Source organism: Spinacia oleracea, chromosome 2 (assembly GCF_020520425.1).
Source record: "Spinacia oleracea cultivar Varoflay chromosome 2, BTI_SOV_V1, whole genome shotgun sequence".
In the NCBI taxonomy this organism is placed as follows: domain Eukaryota; kingdom Viridiplantae; phylum Streptophyta; class Magnoliopsida; order Caryophyllales; family Amaranthaceae; genus Spinacia; species Spinacia oleracea.
The window spans coordinates 95,550,973-95,574,478 of record NC_079488.1 but is presented as its reverse complement, the minus strand read 5'-3'; the positions used below and the strand labels follow the sequence as shown (position 1 = coordinate 95,574,478).

The window sequence follows — 23,506 nt, the reverse complement described above, 5'->3', positions numbered from 1 at the left end:
AGTATAGAGAGGCTCCACTACCCAGCCCGGGGACCTTTCCCTTCTTTCTCCCACCTACTGTCTCAAAGTAGATTTGGTTGGGATCTTTAGCAATGCCTTTTTCAACACATTCAGCAACATTTTTTTCATAGTTTTCCTACAAGAATTAAAATGATTATCACCCATGCATAAAAATATATTAAATTGAGCACATTTAAACTTAAAACATATATAGGCTAAATAAGGCATTTTCGCTCCCATTTTTCAAAAAAAAGAACTAAGGGCTGATTTTAAACTTAAAACATGTTTCATAAGCTTTGTTTTCACTTGCTAAGTCACATTCAAACGTAGTTACTCACATCTAAGGCCTATTTGGTCGTTATAAGGCGTTTTCGGTCCCATTTTTCAACTTAATCACCTACGGGCTGATTTTAAACTTAAAACATGTTTCATAAGGTTAGTTTGAACTTGCTAAGTCACATTCAAAGGTATTTACTCACATCTAAGGCCTATATGGTCGTTATAGGTCATATATTGCCTAAAATGTCATTTTCTCGCCCAACTTTGAACTAAGGAACCAAACTTGTCATTTCAAACCATTTACATGTTTTATGTGTCATATTCAAGGTTTCTAAAACCGATTCTAAGCAATTTAAGCACATTTAGGTCATATTTGGTCGATATAGGTCACATATAGGCTAAATAAGGCGTTTTCGGTCCCATTTTTCAACTTAATCACCTACGGGCTGATTTTAAACTTAAAACATGTTTCATAAGGTTAGTTTGAACTTGCTAAGTCACATTCAAAGGTATTTACTCACATCTAAGGCCTATATGGTCGTTATAGGTCATATATTGCCTAAAATGTCATTTTCTCGCCCAACTTTGAGCTAAGGAACCAAACTTGTCATTTCAAACCATTTACATGTTTTATGTGTCATATTCAAGGTTTCTAAAACCGATTCTAAGCAATTTAAGCACATTTAGGTCATATTTGGTCGATATAGGTCACATATAGGCTAAATAAGGCGTTTTCGGTCCCATTTTTCAACTTAATCACCTACGGGCTGATTTTAAACTTAAAACATGTTTCATAAGGTTAGTTTGAACTTGCTAAGTCACATTCAAAGGTATTTACTCACATCTAAGGCCTATATGGTCGTTATAGGTCATATATTGCCTAAAATGTCATTTTCTCGCCCAACTTTGAGCTAAGGAACCAAACTTGTCATTTCAAACCATTTACATGTTTTATGTGTCATATTCAAGGTTTCTAAAACCGATTCTAAGCAATTTAAGCACATTTAGGTCATATTTGGTCGATATAGGTCACATATAGGCTAAATAAGGCGTTTTCGGTCCCATTTTTCAACTTAATCACCTACGGGCTGATTTTAAACTTAAAAAGTGTTTCATAAGCTTTGTTTGAGCTTGCTAAGTCACATTCAAAGGTATTTACTCACATCTAAGGCCTATTTGGTCGTTATAGGTCATATATTGCCTAAAATGTCATTTTCTCGCCCAACTTTGAGCTAAGGAACCAAACTTGTCATTTCAAACCATTTACATGTTTTATGTGTCATATTCAAGGTTTCTAAAACCGATTCTAAGCAATTTAAGCACATTTAGGTCATATTTGGTCGATATAGGTCACATATAGGCTAAATAAGGCGTTTTCGGTCCCATTTTTCAACTTAATCACCTACGGGCTGATTTTAAACTTAAAAAGTGTTTCATAAGCTTTGTTTGAGCTTGCTAAGTCACATTCAAAGGTATTTACTCACATCTAAGGCCTATTTGGTCGTTATAGGTCATATATTGCCTAAAATGTCATTTTCTCGCCCAACTTTGAGCTAAGGAACCAAACTTGTCATTTCAAACCATTTACATGTTTTATGTGTCATATTCAAGGTTTCTAAAACCGATTCTAAGCAATTTAAGCACATTTAGGTCATATTTGGTCGATATAGGTCACATATAGGCTAAATAAGGCGTTTTCGGTCCCATTTTTCAACTTAATCACCTACGGGCTGATTTTAAACTTAAAACATGTTTCATAAGGTTAGTTTGAACTTGCTAAGTCACATTCAAAGGTATTTACTCACATCTAAGGCCTATATGGTCGTTATAGGTCATATATTGCCTAAAATGTCATTTTCTCGCCCAACTTTGAACTAAGGAACCAAACTTGTCATTTCAAACCATTTACATGTTTTATGTGTCATATTCAAGGTTTCTAAAACCGATTCTAAGCAATTTAAGCACATTTAGGTCATATTTGGTCGATATAGGTCACATATAGGCTAAATAAGGCGTTTTCGGTCCCATTTTTCAACTAAATCACCTACGGGCTGATTTTAAACTTAAAAAGTGTTTCATAAGCTTTGTTTGAGCTTGCTAAGTCACATTCAAAGGTATTTACTCACATCTAAGGCCTATTTGGTCGATATAGGTCATATATAGGCTAAATAAGGCATTTTCGGTCCCATTTTTCAACTAAATCACCTAGGGGCAGATTTTAAACTTAAAACATGTTTCATAAGCTTTGTTTGAACTTGCTAAGTCACATTCAAGGTTATTTACTCACATCTAAGGCCCATTTTTCAACTAAACGAACTAAGGGTTGATTTTAAACTTAAAACGTGTTTCATAAGCTTTGTTTGAATAATAGTAAGTTACCTTGATTTGCTTTGCTTTGCTACTACAAGGGACTTTCCCTTTACCCGGTACTTCCTTCGTGTGTGTCTTCAAATATAAGTCACCAGCTGTAGGCATCACACCTCCACTTTCCTTTGCCTAATTATACAAGTAATTTTTGTGAATAATCAAATTAGTAACAACGTTAAATGAAATTTAGTTACATTATTAAACTTACCATTTTCTTTGCAGCCTCAGTTGTGGAAATGGAACCTTGGAAATGTGATGGTTCAACATTGTTGGTTAATGAACCCCCTCTTCTATTTTTCTTAGCCTGCTCAGATCTTTTCTTGAATTCATCATCATCCACGTGCTTCATCATATCTGCATGCACTTTCTCAGACATCCAATCTGGCTTCCTTCCATTACTCTTTCTTGTTATTTGGTAGTGGATGTACTTAACCCGTTTATATGCATTTGCATGGTAATCACGCACAGCAAGGTGATCAAACTCAGGCAACCATTTATAGGTCCTCTACACAAAAGAAAAGAAAAGAAGGATATTTTGTTATGTTACAATTATAGCAAGTTGAAAAATAAAAAGTGATACATTACATGATATAAAATTGTGTAAACCTTGAACAGAGTGAACCAATGATCTTTTGTATCCTTGTCAACTTTGGTATAACACGTCCAAGGACTCTTGAAATATTTCTGGATGACGTTAGTAATATCCCGCGAAATGGAACTGTGATCAAACCTTACATAGTGGAATAGGAAATAACACAAGTAACGTTAGTTTACAACATTCATACAGAGATAAAATAATTAAAATGTAACTCTAAATCTTACCAAAGTTCACCCGGTGCCATCCAAACGACTCCAGAATCCTCAGCTTCTTCATTTACTTGTGAATCAGGTACCACCTCTTCAGAGTATTCACCTTGAGTTTCGTCATCATCAAAGTAGGTATCCAGTGAGGGTTGGGTCACCCGTGTAGTACCTCCACGGCCAGCTCCATGGTCAGCTCCATGGCCACCTCCACGACCACCTTCACGACCACCTCCACGTGCACCTAAACGGCTGCGGATGGCTGAATGTTCTCCTCGATTGGACATCTGTTTATTTAGTAGAACACAAACCAAGTTTAAATAACTCAAATTTCAATCATAAAAGACAATTCATCGATTGGACATCTGTTTATTTAATGGAACACAAACCAAGCATTAACATTAATAAACTTACGCTACATATATAATTACCTAATAACAAGTAACAAACAACTACAGATTGTCTAACAAACATAAATTTATACAACCAAAATAAAAAGTTCAATGATAAGTTCAATAAACAACAACATAATTCAAAGTTCAATCATAAAAGACAACACATGTCAAACTCCAATCATAAGTTTACCAAACAACTACATAATATTTCTTGAACCTAAAATTAAACAACCAAATAGGACCAAAATCAGCAATATCAAGTTAATCGTCGTATCCATCAGAATCATCAGCATCATCATCATCACCATCGTCATCATCATCATCAATGTCATCATCACCATCATCCTCATCCTCATCTTCATCATCCTCATCCTCATCACTCATACTATCAGCATCACCATCATTAATATCGTCATCATCATCATCATCATCTTGATCTTCATAATCTGGGATCTCATCTGGAGCACAAAGAGCTGAAGAAACCTCATTTGCATCTTCTTGTAGAAAGTCTAAGTCAACCGGAGCATCAATCACAGACCTTGCCTTAGTTTTAAACACAGCCCACCATTGGGCTTTATCCCTCTTCAAACTGGGGTAGTGTGCAAAGTATACTTGACTAACTTGGTAAGACAATACAAACGGGTCATACTTTGGGTATCTCTTAGAATGATTGACCTCAACAAGTTTGTATTGTTCATGAATGTTCATACCCTTCACGGAATCCATCCAGCTGCACTTAAACAAGATTGTCTTGTACTCTTGAAGCTTACCACAATAAGAAAGTTCAACCACCTCCTCCAAAATGCCAAAGTAGTCAACTTCATCAGGACTTTGTACACACACTCCATAATTCATAGTTGACTTGTGTTTGCCGTAGTCATGAGTTTGAAAATTATATCCATTCGCATAGAACCGGCTCCATGTCCTTACTTGTCTAGAGGGGCCCATCGCAAGCGCCCGTGTCACATCATTAGGACTCAAAGACCGGAGAACCTAATTCGTAGAATTAGTTAGTAATTTTTTTTCCCTTTCAATGACTAATGTAAGTAATATTGTTTATGAATAAAAGCAAAATACAATTAATCTCACATGTGATTTAAACCATTCAGGGAACTGGGCTTCGCATTTACTCCAAATATCCTCCATTACTATGTGAGGTTGAGTTTGGAGAATGTGCTCCTCAAATTTCCTATGGTAATTAAGGAAATAAAGGTTAAATACGTCGTTAGAAGAGTTTACAATAATTAAATTATAGTTTTTTACCTTTCATATTCACCTAAGATGCCACTGTTTGCAAGCACATAAAGATGTGCTCGATCATACTCCATGTCTTGCAAGAAGCGCAAACGGCCATTAGTAGGTGCACGACCACAATCCACCCTGAACATCTCGGGGATATTAACGTCATGTTGGTTCTCAACAACCGAATGGACATTTCTTCCTAGATCCCTTGCTTTGGTGTCAACCTCAGGTTGAAAATAGTGGGAACAAAAGTTCGTAATCTCCTCCATTAGGTAAGCATTGCATATGGAGCCTTCTACACGTGCCTTATTTCCAACCTTACGCTTCAAATGGTTAAGAAACCTATAAATTATGTAAGTTTGATTAATAGTTACTAGTAAACATATAAGATATTTAAAGTAATAATTTATTTACGCTAATTTGTATTATTTTGATTACCTTTCAAATGGGTACATCCACCTGTACTGGACGGGACCACCAACCTTTGCCTCATGTGGAAGATGAACTGGCAAGTGTTCCATTGAGTTGAAAAATGCAGGTGGAAAAATCTTCTCTAGCTTGCACAAGATCTCAGCTATATTCTTATCCAAGCGATCTATGTCACTCGCTTTGATAGTGGGGGCGCATAAGTCTCGGAAGAATTGACTAATCTCTGTAATTGCCTTCCAAACATGCAAGGGAAGCAACTCCTTCAAAGCAACCGGAAGTAACCTCTCCATGAAGACATGACAATCGTGGCTCTTCATTCCATACAGCTTGCATGATTGAAGATTAACACACCTGCTCAAGTTTGAAGCATAAGCATCTGGGAATTTCAAGTCTCGAACCCATTCACATAACACCTTCTTCTGAGCCTTGTCAAGTGCAAAGGGTGCTTTTGGCATGGTTTGATTTCCATTTCCAAGCTCTAACTGCCGACGTTTACAATACTTAGCCATATCTTTCCTTGCACTAGTGGTGTCCGAGGTGCTACCTTTCACATCCATCACAGTGTTTATGAGTTGGTCAAAAAAGTTCTTTTCAATGTGCATGACATCCAAGTTGTGACGAAGAAGCAAATCCTTCCAATATGGGAGTTCCCATAGAATACTTTGTTTGAACCAACCCATTTTGGCACTCTTCAACTTCTTAAGAGCTTCAGGACCATCAGTTGCTTTAGGCAAGTCCTTCACGCATTGCCACAATTCTTCTCCACACATTATATGCGGACCCATGCCATTTTCAACTTTGTTTTTGCAGAAAGCTGTTTTATTCTTTCGAAAAGGGTGATCATGTGGAAGGAATTGTCGATGGCAATCAAACCATGAAACTTTACCTCCATGTTCAAGCCAAAATGCCTTGCTTTTATCCATACAATAAGGGCAAGCCTTCTTTCCGGCCGTGGACCATCCAGATAGCATTCCATATGCAGGAAAATCACTAATAGTCCACAAAAGGGCTGCGCGGAGGTTGAAATTCTGCTTGCTTGAGATGTCATAAGTCATAGCCCCAACCTCCCATAACTGTTTCAACTCTTCAATGAGTGGTTGCATGTACACATCCAAGTTTCCTTTAGGATTTTTAGGACCGGGAACGAGCAAAGAAAGGAACATGAATGGTCTTTTCATACACATCGATGGAGGCAAGTTGTATGGTGTAAGAATAATTGGCCAACATGAATATTGGGATCCAAATTTACCATGGGGGGCAAATCCATCCGTGCACAAACCAAGCCTGACATTTCGTGGCTCTGATGCGAAATTAGGAAAGGTTGTATCCAAGTGCTTCCACGCTTGACTATCACTAGGATGTGCGAAGGTGTTTTGAACTCGGGGATTCTTGGCATGCCAAGTCATATCCTCCGAAATGTTCTTGGTAGCATACAACCTTTGCAACCTCGGTGTGATTGGAAAATAGATTAGAACTTTTGCTGGAATAAGCTTACCCTTTGCAGTCTTCTTATACCGATCACTTCCGCATACTCTACATTTATCTAACTGTGCATCGCCTTTCCAGAAGAGCAAACAACCTTTAGGGCATGTGTGGATCCTCTCATGAGGAAGTTCCAAGCCCTCAAGAACCTTCTTTGTGCTATTGAAAGTTCTACCCATTTGGTTGTTATTTGGAATCGCATCATTCATCAAAGATGCAAACCCATCCACACACCTGTGTTGTAAGTTGAATTCACATTTCAAACTTGCAATTCTTGATGCCATCTCCAACACAGAGAGTTTGCTCCCTTCATATAATGGATCTCCAGCTGCCTTTAGAAGGTCTATAAACTTCTTAGCTTCATCATTTGGTTCTTCTTCAACTGAATTACCCTCTTCATTCACCAAATGCTCTTGATTATTTCCAAGAGCATCAATAACCATATCCCGATATTGATTTGGATGAACACGCGAGGACTCTACTAAGCTTTCCCCTTGACATATCCATTGATAGTAATTACGAACAAACCCCTTCTTGTACAAATGTACTCTAACTGTTTCAGTATCATGGAAACGTCTATTATCACACAGGGGGCATGGGCATCTTATTTTGTCACCATCATTGCAGGTTGGATGCTCTTTGCAAAACTCAATGAACTCTCCAACCCCCTTGAGAAAGTCGGGCTTAAGATTGCGCCCATCAAGTCTATCATACATCCAACTACGCTCTCTTCTTTTCATGATACCAAATTCTACACATCTCACAAAAAACATATTACTAACCGAATTCAATACAATTACTTACTCTACATTGCTACCAGCATAGCCTCAATGATAAATTACGCAGTCAATGATATATTGGTATATGCTATTTTTTTTATAATCATTTTCATTCATCTCTAATAATCATTAAGTTATCACTATTTTAAACTACTTATCCTATACATAATTGTTCTTTTGTGGGTTTTGTGTGTGTAACCTTTTGTTTAAGTGAAAGATTGACACGTTCTACAAAATTGAAGGCAGACTATGCTACATCAGTAAGAATTAAAGGCAGACAATAATTAAACAAAATTGAAGGCAGACAATAAAATTAAGAGTTGCCTATAAAAGCATACTACGGAGTACTACACTTGATATTACACCTATTTTACTCTGAACCATTAAGTATAGCATATACAAACTTTTAATTACTGCGTAATTTTATAAAGCATTTGTCCCGAGTATTTTCTTCATTGGATTGATTAAAATTGTTACTCCATATAGATTAATTTAATTTTTGTAGTTTATTTTTATTGCTCCAGCGTCCCTGCATAATAAGTTTGAACTCATATTGTGTGACTATGTTTCAAGGGGTAACTAACTAACCACGTTATAAAAGGTTGTAAAGTTGTAATTATGTTTAACTATTGTCTGAATTTAACTAAGCTACTTCATAGATTATTTTTATTTATTTATTTATTTATTTATTGGTATTTAATAAAATAAATCTAACAAAATATAACCTTAAAAATAAAAATAAAAACTTTTGCTTTTGAAATTGGTTATATCTGTGTTGTCTAGATTAATTATTATTTGTAGTTACTATGCTGAATGGTGTCCTACTCCAATTCACTTTGTTTCCGGCATTGTGGCCTTTTCCCCCCTGTTTGTTCCTTTGATTATTTTATGTTCTGTTCTTTAATATTTTCCTCCCCTCTCAATTTCAGGTCAGGGGCTTCAAGAAAGTTTTGAACTACATGAAAAAAGTTGCGAAGGATGTAAGCTTTCGGGGGTCTGTATCCCGTGAAGAGGTGGGTTTTACTCCGTAGTATACTTTTATAGGCAACTCTTAATACTTTTATAGGCAACCAATTTGGAAAAAATTAAAGGCAGACAATAATTAAACAAAATTGAAGGCAGACTATGCTACATCAGTAAGAATAATAAGTCATTAATTCAACTAAATTAGAAGAGAAAAAAGAATACTTACCCTTAAAAGATCGAAGAGTTTACAGAGGCGGAGATTTACGATGAATAAACTACATTTGATATAACAACAAAATTAGGGTTTGAAAATTTAAACCATTATACCATGAAAAATTAAGAACAAAGGTTACCTGAGGTAGGAAATTCGGTAGTCCGGTGGTCATCTGGTCCGGCTGTTGGTAGCTGAGGTATGAAATTCGGCCCAAATCACCGGTAGCTGGCCGGATGGGTGGCCTGGACAGCGGGACAACGCGCGGCTTGGGGTGGCGCGGGTGGGCGGTGAGCCTGGGTGGCCGGGGTGGGCGGTGAGCCAATGTGGCGCGGGTGGGCGGTGAGCCTGGGTGGCCGTGGTGGGGTGGCGCGGGTGGGCAACTGCCTGGGTGGGTGACGGCAATTAGGAGATCTCCTTCTAGCAATTATTTTTTTTTGGAATGTTAACGACTGCTTCTAGCAATTAGGAATTGAGTGGGTAAGGCATTAATTGTTTGATGGCTCTTTTTTTAAAAAAAAATAAAAATAAATACCGACCGCTAATTGGTGGGAGATCATAAATAAGCGGTTACTAAAATTTTAAATGGCTTTTGGAATTAGTCGGATATTTAGCGACTGCTACGTAGTCGGAACATAGGAAAAAGCGGTCACTAAATTACCGACTGCTGTACAAGCGGACGGTAAATTTATAAAATAGCGACCGCTAATAATTCAGTTGGTAAATTAGCGACTGTTTTTTTAGCGGTTGGTAAATTTTGTTTTACTGACCATTTTTTTGGCGGTTGGTAAATTCAGTTGGTAATCAACCGTTTCCTTGTAGTGAGTGTAGCAGTTGCATTGTATAGTATAGCAGTTGTATTGTATGCAAAGCCTAACTAACTACTGCTGACTCAGCTCCACGTCAGCATAACAGATTCTCCAAGAATCAGTTAGTTACACTAACAAACTTCAGTACATTCTAGAATTCTGCTAAGCTATAAATATTACTTGTAATAAGCTTATTTTGATCATTAATACAATTTCTAAATTATAGTATTCTTCCCCAAATCCTATCAGCTTCTAATAATGTATGGTGTTCCTTTTCATAGACTAGGTATAGATATATTTATTCCTCCTGTAAAATTTCATGTCTTTGATCAAAATGGGCAAATCTGGTCGCCCTTTTGTTACGATTTCTTGTAGTAATCATGAGATTAAGATCAAATATTGTCGATAATTCTACTAGCAACACGGCGACAAGATAGTGGCAACATGAAAGGCGGCAGTTTTGTAAGAATGAAACACCACCTTGTAGTTTATCAAGATAACCTTAACTAATAAGCAACATGAAATTAGGTTGGAGATGCTTTTGAAGAGCGTAATAATTAGTTGACTTTCACCCCTTAGTTTGATACTTGACTTTTCTAGAGAAAACAAATAGTGTGGATTGATTGGAAGGGGGAGTTGACAAATTTTGTGTGAACCAATCACAATTTATAAAAGGATATCATGACTCATCAAGTGCATATACTCATCATAGTTAGCTAGTGGGTGTTTGTTCCCATTAATATGACCTAAATAAAAATATAGTGGATTCTTACTTCTCTTGCTTGCATCCCACTTAACATGGCTATAGATTGAACCACATCATTCCTTATTATTACTCCCCTATAGCTATTTCCTTTATTAAACATGGTATATTCCTCTAACTACTGCCTTAATTTCAACATTTTTAGTATCATTTTTCTCCTTTATCATGATGCTATTCCCTGTTTGCACAACAATTGATAGAGAAAAGTCAAACCTCCCCGTTTTTGACAACCATCAAAATATTTCATTTTGGATTACTACATTTGATGTTTGATAACCATTTATGTAAAAGTTTCATTTGTTAAGCTTTTTTGGGATATCGGTGTGGATAGGATTCGATTACTTATCCCTGGGTGAGAGCGAGAATTTCAATAGAAATACGGTTGAGATTCTTTGATTACGTACGTACGTGGCAAGCTAAGCCAGATGTGGATTATTGTTGTCGCAAATGAAATTGATCGAACTAGTTGTTTGAGGAAGAAGTTATGTAGGTGTTTGGAGCGAGCAATTTTCGATAATTATAGATGATAAAAGTCACAAGTTGCGACAACTTTTAGTTGTCGCAATCTTATGTGTCGCAGTTTAATTGGTACATATAGGCGCCACGTAGGCTATGCGTCATCAGAATATTTTTACTACAAATGTAATATTATTACTATGAAAATATGTAAATAAAGTTGTCGATATAAAAAGGGAAATAAATTAGAATATTAAGATTTTCCTACCTATTTTTGTAACGTGTATAATAGGTTATATAAGTTAAATACTTTAGTTTCCAATTTAAATCATGACACATAAACATGTAATGTCATCATTGTGACACGACTTAAAGGTCGCATGTTGCGACCTTTATCATTTTCGATAATTATAATCCAATTGTGATACTTTAATAGCATGGTACTATACAGATAATCATGTTAGAAAGGAGACATTGATTCTAATTGCAGGAAAAGATATGAACAGAACATATTCCTCAAAATATTTGCTTTCGATCAGAACCGATGCAAGAAAAGTTGCACATATACAAGAATATGTTCCCATATCTTCCTTCATTACTAACATTATTGGGTCTTATCTCTTTTGTATCATGTCGATCAATGCAAAAGAACTTTGTCTGTCATTTGGAAGTAATTAAACTACAAACTTCATAATTCTTAAGTATTTCAGAAGCATCTTTGTCTTAATTTGTAATGACTTGTATGGCCGAATCAAGTTTTGATCGAGCAACTTATTTTTCTTTATCAAAGTAGGTCTAATGTCAAATGATCTGATCTAAATAGTTTATCAAAGTAATTAACTTTTTAAATTCAACTTTTTTTGTTTTTGTTTAACTTGTAATTGGTCCAACGAACTAAAATCAGCCAAATTGTCTTTTACAAGAATTTGCCTAATACTATATCCGTATGATAAAGATCTTTACGGTAATTACTTGCACAAATAATAAGACAAAAATGAGAAAATTGGTTAAATATAATAAAATATGAATAAAGTAAGAGAAATGTGTAAAAGGTGGATGGGTGTAAGAAAAAAATGAATAAAGCAAAGAAAGTGAGTGAAAAATTGTAAATATTGTGGAGGTAAGAATGGTAAGGTAAGGTAGTAAATTTTCATGTCCAAAAATAGTAGTGCAATATATGTGTAAATAACATTATGAAACGTATTAAAACATTAAGTGTAAGATGATGTGAAATGTGTATCGTTATTCGACGTCCTCATTCCCTAAAACCCCCCGCGTATTTCATGTGGAAGACGGTTGTGCCCTTTTTAAACTCTACCACAAATAAACATTTCAAAATCATTTCAACATTTTGAACAATATTTACAAAATAATTTTAATTATGTAATTAAAACAGAAAAACTAATTTCCATAAATATATATATATATATATATATAATATATATATATATATATATATATATATATATATATATATATATATATATATATATATATATATATATATATATATATATATATATATACACACACACACGGAGTATAAAAATCACAAAAACTAATCATCATAATTCTAAAAAAAAAAAATATCACAAAATCAATAAGATATAATTTCCATATTTTTATAAACTTTTTCAAAAATAATATGAAATTTCACAAAATTTTAAATATTTAAGTTATAAAAAATTCTAAAAATTCCCGAATTAATTTACGAATTAACGAAATAATTGTTTTAAAAAAAAATCTCAAGAATTGAAGTTGCAAATTCTTTAAATTTCAATTTTTTTATATTTTGAAATGAGGGTGCCGCCCAGTAAAAGCGGCGGCGACCATGGTCACCCGCCCAAGAACCTTACGGAGGGGCAGGCGGCCACGGTGGATATCTTCGGCGACTTCTCCTCTCTGCTTTTCCGACGTCGCGTCAGGTACTCTTCTCCTCCTCTTGCATCTCTATTATCCGATGGTTTGCTACTCCTCTTGCGTCCTCTCCTCCGCTCTGCTACACCGAATCAACGAGGGTTTTTGGGACAATCAGGTGGCGCGGCGGGCCTTTTGAGCAGCGAGTGAGTTGGGCCCGGGATACAGCGGCGCGGCGGGTTGTGGGGTTTTCTGAGCAGCGATTGGGTTGGGACCGGGACACGACGTTATGGTAAAGCTTGGCCGGAGGGAGCAACGAGTGGTTTATGGAAGGGTGAAACCGTGAAGGGGAGAGGGGTAATGGGGTAGGGTTTTTTAAAAAAAGGGCAATATCGACTTTTCATTATAAATATGCGGGCGTTTTTAGCGAACGAGGACGTCGAATAAAAACCCCCTTTTGAAATGAGGGCAGTTGTTGATCAAATAATTAACTTTTCTACTTTACATGTTTTGTTCTTGTTCAACTTATACTTCGTCCCGCGAACTAAAATCCGCGAAGTTGCCTTTTATAAGAATTTGCCTTCAAATAGTTTGACTAACTATTTGGATTACATTCTACACAATGGTGAATCTTGGCCAAAAAATTACCAGGGTCCAAGGTTTAAAATTTTAACATATTTAATGAATATAAAATTATAAGTACATTCAATTAGTATGTCATCGGTATTTTACATGTATCTTATACCTTGTATAATTTATAATTTCAAAAACTTATCAAGGACCTGGCCCCAAATAACCCCAGTGGAATAGTTTGTTTTTTGGATCATGTACAAACATTGCAATATTGCACTATTGACCATGCTCCACGAATTGTCCATTTGCTTCTCTCCTTGACAACGTGCCTTGCGAAATGCTAAGCCTTTAAAGTTTAAATATATAGACTAAAGCCGTAAAGCGTAGATTGATATAGATAATAGATCTGTAAAATTGTACAACTAAAAGAGGAAAGCTAAATATTCTCCTTAGGTCGGCAAAACCAAGTACAATAATGCATTTTAAACGTACAATTAGAGAAAATCCACCTAAAAACACACTAACAAAGTAGGAACAATTAACTAGACAATGATCATTTAGTTTTTGGTAGCAATAAGCTAAAGTAGCTTTCCAAAAGAACAATCAATTATAGATTACAATATTGGAGGGAACTCGAAAGAGGAGGTAAGTTTCAGCCAAAAATTACTAATTTTTTCCTGTTTTAATGGTGTGTTTGGATAACAAGATAAAAGGGAAAGAAAGGGGAGAGACATAAATACAGTATAAATACAGTAGTTTATGTCTGTAGAGAGAGACATAAAGAATGGGTAATGTAGGTGAAATTCGATCCCAACTCGTTGATACCACTTTTCATAACTTTAATAAGTTAGGTTAATTTACATTCAAAAGGTGGAGAACATAAATAGTACTCTATACATGTCTTCTTTGCTAGTCTTGAATCTACACATAACAAGAATGTGGGAATTTCAATTAAAGTAGACTTTATTAATTCGAGTATAAAAAAAAGTTAGATTTCCCCTTAAATTTCTTGTTGATTGTATGTTGGAAAGTCTTAAGTCACTAATTAATTAAATAGCTAATTAACACCTCGGATATTTCGTGTTAGAGAACATCAAACTTTGGATAGATTAGGATTTTGTCAAGTCCAAATACATGTATATTGCATTACCTCTAGTTTGTTAGGCCTGACTTTAAGTAATACAAGATTAAACAAAAAGAAATTAAATGCATTTAGGAAATGAATAAGTTTAGAAAAAAAGGAACAAAAGAAAAAAACAATCCCTTATATTCCAAGATTATGATTTATGAGCTAGAATTTACAGAGACTATATACAACCAACGCTAGTTCATATAGTTCTTACATCTACTTTTGTATGATTTTTTTATTTTTTTTCTCTTGGAAACCCTCACTCGATGAGTAGGGTACCAGGTAAAACTATTCAAGATCCGCCACCATCTCCCCTAGAATAGATCAATTAACTAAAAAAAGATGTGGTTTCTACATCAAAATTGCATAACGCATACTGTCACTGATCATAAGATGATCAATCTCCGAAGAAGTCCGAAAGGTTTCTCCGGTGACCCACATGGCATCAGCGGCGTTGCCATGGTGTTGGGAGAAGCAAGAAAGGATGGAAAACGGTATACGAACAATAGTCGAAATCACAGCCAGCCCGTTTCGAGTGTGGTGTGGCCGAGCGGTTCGGTTCATGTCATTAGCGTATACAGGCAATGGCATGCCGGCACCATCAGCATTCATGTTGCTAAACATGGTCTCATCTGCAACCTTAGGGCTCTTCCTTTTTGTTATAATGTGTTGCCTTAGAGCTGACAATGTACGCAACATGATTTTCTAGTGTTAGATTTTGCTAACAAGATACTAGTATGTTTCTTTTTTTTTAGGAGAGAGAAAATGTGTGTTGTAGGGTGGGATGGAAAGATGGGAGGAATGGTTGGGTCTTTTTAAATGGGAATTTTAAGTGCCTTTTTAGTCCTGTAATTGGCAACTTGTTGATGGTGGTGGGTCTTTTTTAGTTTTTCCCTACTTGCTTAGTGCTTGTGACTATCATAGAAGCTGTATTTGTGTAGGAGGGACCGTTTTTTATTTTTAATTATTTTGTTTAATGGTAATGAGAAACACTTTACGGAATCGACAATTTTCATAAAAGGTAAATTATTTTTTACCACCTAAAAAGTTGATAAATTATTTTTTACCACCTAAAAAAATAAAAATTGTTTTTTACCACTTAAAAATAAAATAAAAATTATTTTTTTATCACTACTTAACCGAAAATGTGGACGAAAACGTTATCCGATCCCATTTCAACGACTATATTTTTTTTTTTTCTCTTATCCCACGATTTTTATGTATATAAGCTATAATTTTCCCTTACTTCTCATTAATTCACATAACGTTTTCATCCATTTTATAATTAAGAGGTGGTAAAAGACAATTTTTATTTTATTTTTAGGTGGTAAAAAACAATTTAGTCCTTCATAAATTAGTTAATTTAACTTTCTAATCCATGTTTGAGAGCAAATAGAGTAGGTAAGAAATAAAAAATCCTTCCAAATAAGCAGATGATAAGGCTCAGACTCAAAGTTTAGTTCCTTACCGTCTCCAATCAAACTTGTTTGGTTATAGGCTTCTATTATACGTAGTAATTGTTATATACAAGTATCACTTTATAAGATTATGATATGACATGTTTTATAAACATTAGCATTATTGCACTAACTAATTAATAGTGCAAGTTTAAGTTTGTCTTATCTGCTAAATAACGTGTTTTGGGAACTGAGATTCATACAAATGGTTTTTTTATGGAGCGTATTTGGTAAAAGTGGGACAAGAATAAACAAGCTTAGGTCCATGAGAGTCCTTGTTTAAGTGGGAGGGCAAAGTAAAATATGGATCAGATCTAGCCGGGTCGAAATTTCGAGAATCTTGTAATAGCTTTAAAAAAAATATATATATATTTCCTCCGATCTATCTATCTATATATTATACTAAAAGAGAGGAAATCAATGTGGAGCTGACAAATGTCACTCTCTGATTTGTCTCTCTTTTAATTAAAATAATTATTTTAATTATAAAACTATATTATTTTCTTTGGTTTATTTTTGTTAAAAATTTCTCATATTGTATAAAATATATGGTACATAAATCATAGACCTGTTTCTACTTTAGAATGAAATAATAAGGAAGATAATTAGCCGGAGAATAAATTATGGGAGATATATAAGGAAAACTGTATTATCGATACGTTTTTGTCACTTATAAACTAATTGCGCTTCATTGCAGTATTATGTAAAAATCAGAAAATAATATAGTATATATAGTCTTATAAACTAATATGATTGTGAGGATACTTTCATACTATTTAAGGTGATCGAGTGTTCAAAACATAATATTGTGGACTAAGATATGTTAAAATTTAAACAAAATAATTATTCAATTAATAGGTACGTATAAATGAAGGGATGACTTTTACTCAATTAATATAGTTATTCCACACTACAAGAAATTGTACTATTAACGACAGGAAATCCCGTCGCTAAAGACAAATAATTGTTGGTTAACGACGGGATTTTCCGTCGCAAACCCGTAATAAAAGAGAGTCGTCGTTAATGGAAAATCCCGTCGTTAGCTCGTCGTAAAAGACATTTGCGACGGTTATTCCCGTCTTTGTTGGGTTGTTATCCCCGTCGCAAAAGCCCTTTTGCTACGGAATTTTTACCCGTCGTTATTAGGTTGTCATAAAAGATACAGATTTTTTTAATGTCTTTATTGGCATATAAGTTGAAAAATAACATTTACAATTAGAATATTAAAGTTGCATGCCAACGATGAGTAAGATAACTATCTATATACTATATTAAAAGAGAGAAAATTAATGTGATGATGATAAACGTCACTCCATAATTTACCTCTCCTTTAATTAAAATAATTATTTTTAATTATAAAATATATTTATTTTCATTAGTTTAATTTTTGTTATAGTAATCGTAAAAATACTTCATGAAAAATATCTTTTGATATTTCTAAATTCAAAAATATTTTTTTTTATATATTCTTTAAAAATAAATCATTTTCAAAAGTAACATATGAGTATGGTAATTAAAAAAATATTTTAATATTACAAGAAAAACGGATAGCATTTTGAACATATTTAAATATGCAGCTTCACAAATAATAATATGTTGAAATTAAAATATGACTATTACTAAATTATACTTATCGTTACAAGAATTCTTTTAAGAAAATGTATAAAATGAAATATATCTGATCGAGTACTACCTTCGTTCCTAAAATATCTTTAAGTTCACTATTTGCACGGTAATTAAGGAACTTTGGTGAACATGTGATGGCGGGGTAACAAATGGGAAAATGAGTGGCTATTAATTGTCCAACAATGTGACTATGTGAGTGGATGAAAATTCAAATTAAAGTATTGTGAGTGGGTAAGTAATGATAGACTCACACAATACACAATATTCAAAGTTGTATGTTGTAGTGCGCCAAATGAAATAATGAATGTAAAATTTATATGCTAAAAATGGAATAAAGTAGAGTGTAAAAACCTTTCAGGAACGAACTAAAACGGAAAGCGTAAAGAACATTTAGAAACGGAGGTAGTGTGTAAAATTGGTATGTGCTTCCTCAAATACTATGAACAATATGACAAAAATCAAATTCTACAACTGGTGGACTATGGTTTATAGTCATATATGAATTATAGTCATGAACCCCAATTTACTTTTGGGACATTAGTACTTAGGAAAGGGCCCACATGCAATTATATTATTACTTCTTTTTTCCCACTGCTAAAACCAGGGTCTCACACTCTCTCTCATCAATTAAAAAAATCACTATCTTGCATTCTATTTACTTTAATTTCTCAATAAAATAATAATTGATAACCACACTTCAAAACTTATACTAAAATTATTTGTCATGATAAATGAACACTTTAAATTGGGATGGAGGGAGTAGTTTAAGAATTATTTAAAAAAAATTAATGTCAATCAATATATGCTCAAAAGTATAAGGGTTAGTATGCAATAAAAAAGGTGGTGTTTAAGATGAATTATTTATCATAAGTGATAAACAATTACTTAAATAAAACACTTCGTATTAAGGCGCGCTTTGTTAAGTTATTTGTTAATAATATTTTTTTTAGCCGTAGAATATATAATAGGTTAATCCAACGAATGCAATATCACTTATGTATAAAATTTGTACAAAATTAATATTTTGATACGTTAATTAACCTTTATTTTTCCAGAATTTAACTCATCTGTAATTATCTGAACTTGATTGAACTTATGTGAAATTATTTTTAAAAATAAATGAAAATAAGTTGAACAAAACAGAGCCTTAGATTGGAAACGTCTTCCTAGCTTATCTTTCATCTAATTGATTATGAATATATCTACATCTTTTCACTACTAACATGTATATTATATATTCTGCTTATTACACTCAATCGCTTGAATCAGACAATCGGATTAAATTATAGAAAAGAACAGTGTTTTAAAATTCAAAACTCTCCTACCAAATAAAATAAATTTGTTGAGTCTAGGGTGAGTTTGAGATGAATCATTGATCTTATTTATTTCTTAAGATGAATCATTGATCATATTTGATACAAAATTACTTAAATAACACACTACGTCAAAATTCATCCACAATAGTAAATTTTGTTGGATCTAGAGGTGAGTTTGAGGCGGGTGTATATATTTGGGGGGTGAAGGTGGGATAAATTTTATTTTGTATCCAGCGAGGTGGTGATTGGGGTTGGGATGGGGATGCGTACCATATACTATCGTGGGTAGCGGAGACGGAGATGACATTATTAGGCGGGTATGGAAGTGGATGGACCATATACTATCGTGGGTAGCGGAGACGGAGATGACATTGTTAGGCGGGTATGAAAGTGGAGGGACCATCTCCTGCACGCACCCCACTTCAGAGTCATCTCTACCTGAATAAAGTAGATAGTGTGGACATATGTTAATTGATCGGGTAATTGGTAGATGATATATAATCGGGTAATTGGTAGATGGTATATCGAGTATTATATGTTATTATTATCAGAGTAAAGATTGATGAAAATAACTTTATATATGTTGACATGGTGATGAACAGGGTCAAAATAATCTTTGTGTGGAATAGGAGGTTCTCCAACAAATTTGCTTCAAGTGTGGTAGATTTAGATTTTAATTAGAATAATATCTATAAGAACTATTCATAAGACAATTGTATATAACTATAGTTCAGATTTCATGAAAAAATAATATTTAGATCATAAATCGTGCATCGCACGGGTACTATACTAGTTACTATATACTAAAAGAGACACCAGGAATGACCCGTGTCAATTCCTGGTGCGATTTTTTCCCGCCAAAAACCACTTTCCCAAAAAAAGATAATATGTTTGATTTTATATTTATTCTCTACTTTTTTTTGCAAACTATTTATGTAAGGAAACAAAATTTTGTATATAAATTATGGCAGTAATATGTACGGCGTGATAATAATTATTCTAAATTGGTAATATTTTTAGTCAAATCGCTATATTAATAATGGAAAATATATTATTCGATATTTTGGTCAAATTATCATATTAGCATTTTAAATATACATATTAGATGAATAAATTTAAACGAGTATCTTAAAAATATTATAACTATGGAGTAGTTTGGGAGATATTGAGGTACATATTTTGTGAAAAATATGATCAAAATCCGTGCGTGCACGAGATCTATTCTAGTTTTTAATAAACATAGTCATGTGGGATCTTGTTAGATTCGTCTTAATGTTTATTTTCAAAATATTAACTTTTTATAATTTTTGCTTAAAGAGAATTAAAGATATTAATGATCAAAATATTAACTTTTTATAATTTAGAAAATTTATATTGAAACGAATCCAATGATATCCCACAAGTTAATATTTTTACTCTTAATTATACTATTAATTAAGGTCAAAATTTTTAAATTTTGACCATATGAGTGAATAGTAAGCATGTGGAACATTATGGAACAGAGGGAGTATTTGTTATTATTATTATTTATATTATTTATTATAATTATTATTTTACTCGTTAAGCCCCATATTACTTATTACACTTCTAAATTAGAAATGTACCTTCAGTTACTATATTGTCTTTCTCCTCCCGCTACATACAAAATTTTTGGTCCCCACACCCTCTCTCTCATTCAATTAAGAAAAAAAAATACTCCACTAATTTCTATCACATCTACTTTTTCAATAAAATAATAATTGATAACCCAACAACTACTTATCACCTAAAACTTTTCACAAAGGTAAATGCAGTGACTAATGTGGGATGGAGGGAGTATATTCTATTATTTATTACTTATTGTTTATGATTTATTTTTTATGATTTATTTTATTGTGTATTGTTTATTTTATTTTTTTATTTGTTTTTTATTTTTTATTTGTTATTTTTTTTTATTTGTAATAAGTTATTTGTTATTTATCATTTGTTATTTATCATTTACTCCATCCGTTCCTAAATGTTCTTCCCGTTTCTATTTTGGGCGTTCCTATATGTTCTTTCCGTTTCTATTTTTGGACATGACTTTTTACCATAAATTTCCCCACCATCCCTTATTTAATTCATTCACATTTCTCCATTCACCCATTCAACCCCACTTTTATGATTTTTTATTACTTTATTAAAAATATCTTCTCTCTCCTTCATTTCTTTATTACTTTACTTCACTACTTTATTACTTTTCTCTTATAATCAATCATTACTCTTACACCCAATCATTACAAGATTCTATTTTCTTAATTTTCACCCAAAACCTCAAATGGGAAGAACAAAAAGGAACAAAGGGAGTATTATTTATTATTCATGCAGTTAAGTTCCATTCAGTTTCATTTAGTTCCATTTAGTCCAGTCCAGTTCAGTTCAGCCCCATTTAGTTCACTTCAGTTTGACAGTTCAGTTCAATTCCATTCAATCCATCTCAGTTCAGTCCAGCCAAAAAAAACTCAGAAGGACAGGGCCTTATTGTCGTTATTTCACAGCCCGTTACGAATTCATTGTATTTGATTGTGTCTAGTATGCTTTACCTTGTCATTCTGGTTTTCATTCTTCCTATTTAATCCAGCTTCTTTATTTAGTTTGACACACAGACAATCACAAAAAATGTTATGAAATTGGGTAATGTTCTTATCTCAATTTGAGATTTGTATATTCACATAAATCGTGAACCCATGCTAATCTTGGAGTACAATCGCTTTGTTTTTACTGCACTGGGTAGTGCGAAATCATCTCTTAGAACAGTGACGTTACCACGTCACGACAAGTTCGTCAAATTCAGATAAGTTCATTTTATTGTTTTATTTGCAATACATGTACTTAACTTGCAATCTAACTCCAAAATCATCACTAGCTAGTCGTCCAGTCTTACACTAGAAAGGGTTTGAGGTCATGTGCTACAAAATCTATTTTATTTCCGAATAAATGTAGAGCCATGTATATTTAAAAGCTTTTTTATTTACTACTCCGTACTACGTATTTAGTTGATTAATCAGTTTTGCTTGTTTTTAATTTTCTAAACAAGTAAACTTGATCAGACCTGGGAAAAAAACACAAATTAACACATCTAACTCTATACATATGTATGGTGTGCCCGGAGAAAGCAAAAGAAATTTGGTTGGAAAGAAAGATACGAAGTACTCCCTCTGTCCCAGAATACTCGCACCGGTTCGAGTCGACATGCTTGTCAATGCACAACTTTGATCACCAATATCTTTAACTACATATTATAAAAACTTATGAAATATTGTATTTTGAAAATATATGTTAAGATGAAGCCAACAATATATTATATGCTAACTTTTGTTTTCATATACTAGAAATAAAATAGGGTCAAAGTGAATTATATAAATAGTGTAAAAAGTCAAACCGGTGCGTATATTCCGAAACGGAGGGGGTATTAAATTAAATTAACTCTTAAGATGTACACTCTCTGAATGAAAATAAATCTCTAAGGGTGTTGGTGGGGTTCTTTTATAAGCCACCATGGCACCATGTCGACAAAGAAGCATAATTTTTGTCACGTTAACTACTTTTGGACCTAGCTTTTGGCTGGCATTCAACTCCTTCAATTTGGTTGTTCTTCACACTATATATCCTAGCTTTATTGAAAATTTAAAGTTTACAGCTATACTCACTTGCTCATAGTCATAGAACCTAGTTGGTTAAATTATCGCAATTTAGATTATACGGGTGCACATTGCTCATTGTGCACCCTGTTGAACATTTATTGAAAATCTAATGAACATTGAGAATGATTTTAATTTACATGTACTAGTGAAATTTTAAACTATATGTTCTATGGATTTGAACTATATGTGCATTGGCTATATGTTCTTTGGGTATAAACAATATGTTCTTTGTATTTGAACTATATGTTCTTTGTAAAACAGGATGCACAATGAGCATTGTGCACCCGGGTGCATAAACCATATTTTGGTTAAACTAATGATGATATATGTACATTGCTTGAGATTAAATCTCGTCCACTATACAAAATTATTGCCTTTGTTGTAGGAACAATAACTAGTAATCAACGAATAAACTTATCTTTAACCAAGTCGTGGCGTGTATGAAAACTTTACACTCATGGAATTTGCCCCGTTACGTACACACGGCCTCTTGACAATCAACCTTCAGGGTTACACGACATCTATTTCGTTGGTGTAGTACAAAAAGATAGATTGAAAACGAGATTGAACTTTGCCCAAAACCGTACCAGAGAGTATGTGTTTGAGGGGAAAATTTCGGAGAACAATTATTTTTGTCTGTTTCTTTTTTTTTTGAAGAAGAAGAAAGCCATAATAAATAACGGAAAGGCTGAAGGAATTATTTCGGAAGGAAATAAATTCGGTAATTAATTAATTAGAATCAATCAATGACTAAATGAGCGGCGGCAAAAAGGGCCCCACCCTCGCCCTCGCCCTCGTGTGCGGTGGCCTAGAGCCTTCTCTCAAGTCTTCTAACAAACCTATTAGTGGAGTGCGGATATATAAAGTGGGTAAAATGATTGTTTTTTTGTCAATGTGAGACAAGCAC

At 33.7% G+C, this 23,506-nt stretch overlaps 3 protein-coding genes across 3 annotated transcripts; all 3 read right to left on the bottom strand.

Moving 5' to 3' along the window:
• Positions 1-2,580: 2,580 nt before the first annotated feature.
• On the bottom strand, positions 2,581-3,734 carry LOC130468025 (uncharacterized). The gene is made up of 4 exons (XM_056837384.1): positions 3,469-3,734; positions 3,253-3,376; positions 2,855-3,151; positions 2,581-2,775 (listed from the first exon to the last, which is right to left on the bottom strand). Exons 1-4 carry the CDS (start codon positions 3,732-3,734, stop codon positions 2,596-2,598), a joined length of 867 nt encoding a protein of 288 aa, XP_056693362.1. The 3' UTR covers positions 2,581-2,595.
• Positions 3,735-3,906: 172 nt separating this feature from the next.
• On the bottom strand, positions 3,907-7,735 carry LOC130467651 (uncharacterized). The gene is made up of 4 exons (XM_056836223.1): positions 5,523-7,735; positions 5,106-5,426; positions 4,932-5,031; positions 3,907-4,835 (listed from the first exon to the last, which is right to left on the bottom strand). The coding sequence occupies exons 1-4, from the start codon at positions 7,733-7,735 to the stop codon at positions 4,104-4,106; spliced, it is 3,366 nt and encodes a 1,121-aa protein (XP_056692201.1). The 3' UTR covers positions 3,907-4,103.
• A 6,915-nt stretch (positions 7,736-14,650) lies between these two features.
• Positions 14,651-15,336, bottom strand: LOC110803842 (uncharacterized). Its single transcript, XM_022009380.2, has one exon. The coding sequence runs from the start codon at positions 15,235-15,237 to the stop codon at positions 14,890-14,892; it is 348 nt and encodes a 115-aa protein (XP_021865072.2). The 5' UTR covers positions 15,238-15,336; the 3' UTR covers positions 14,651-14,889.
• Positions 15,337-23,506: the final 8,170 nt, after the last annotated feature.

Coding starts and splice junctions, on each gene's coding strand:
- LOC130468025 (XM_056837384.1), bottom strand. CDS start 3,734: ATGTCCAATCGAGGAGAACATTCAGCCATCCGCAGCCGTTTAGGTGCA. Junction 3,152..3,252: donor ATTGGTTCACTCTGTTCAAG/GTTTACACAATT, acceptor TCTTTTGTGTAG/AGGACCTATAAATGGTTGCC. Junction 2,776..2,854: donor CTGAGGCTGCAAAGAAAATG/GTAAGTTTAATA, acceptor TTGTATAATTAG/GCAAAGGAAAGTGGAGGTGT.
- LOC130467651 (XM_056836223.1), bottom strand. CDS start 7,735: ATGAAAAGAAGAGAGCGTAGTTGGATGTATGATAGACTTGATGGGCGC. Junction 5,032..5,105: donor ATCTTAGGTGAATATGAAAG/GTAAAAAACTAT, acceptor TAATTACCATAG/GAAATTTGAGGAGCACATTC. Junction 4,836..4,931: donor CTGAATGGTTTAAATCACAT/GTGAGATTAATT, acceptor TCTACGAATTAG/GTTCTCCGGTCTTTGAGTCC.
- LOC110803842 (XM_022009380.2), bottom strand. CDS start 15,237: ATGTTGCGTACATTGTCAGCTCTAAGGCAACACATTATAACAAAAAGG.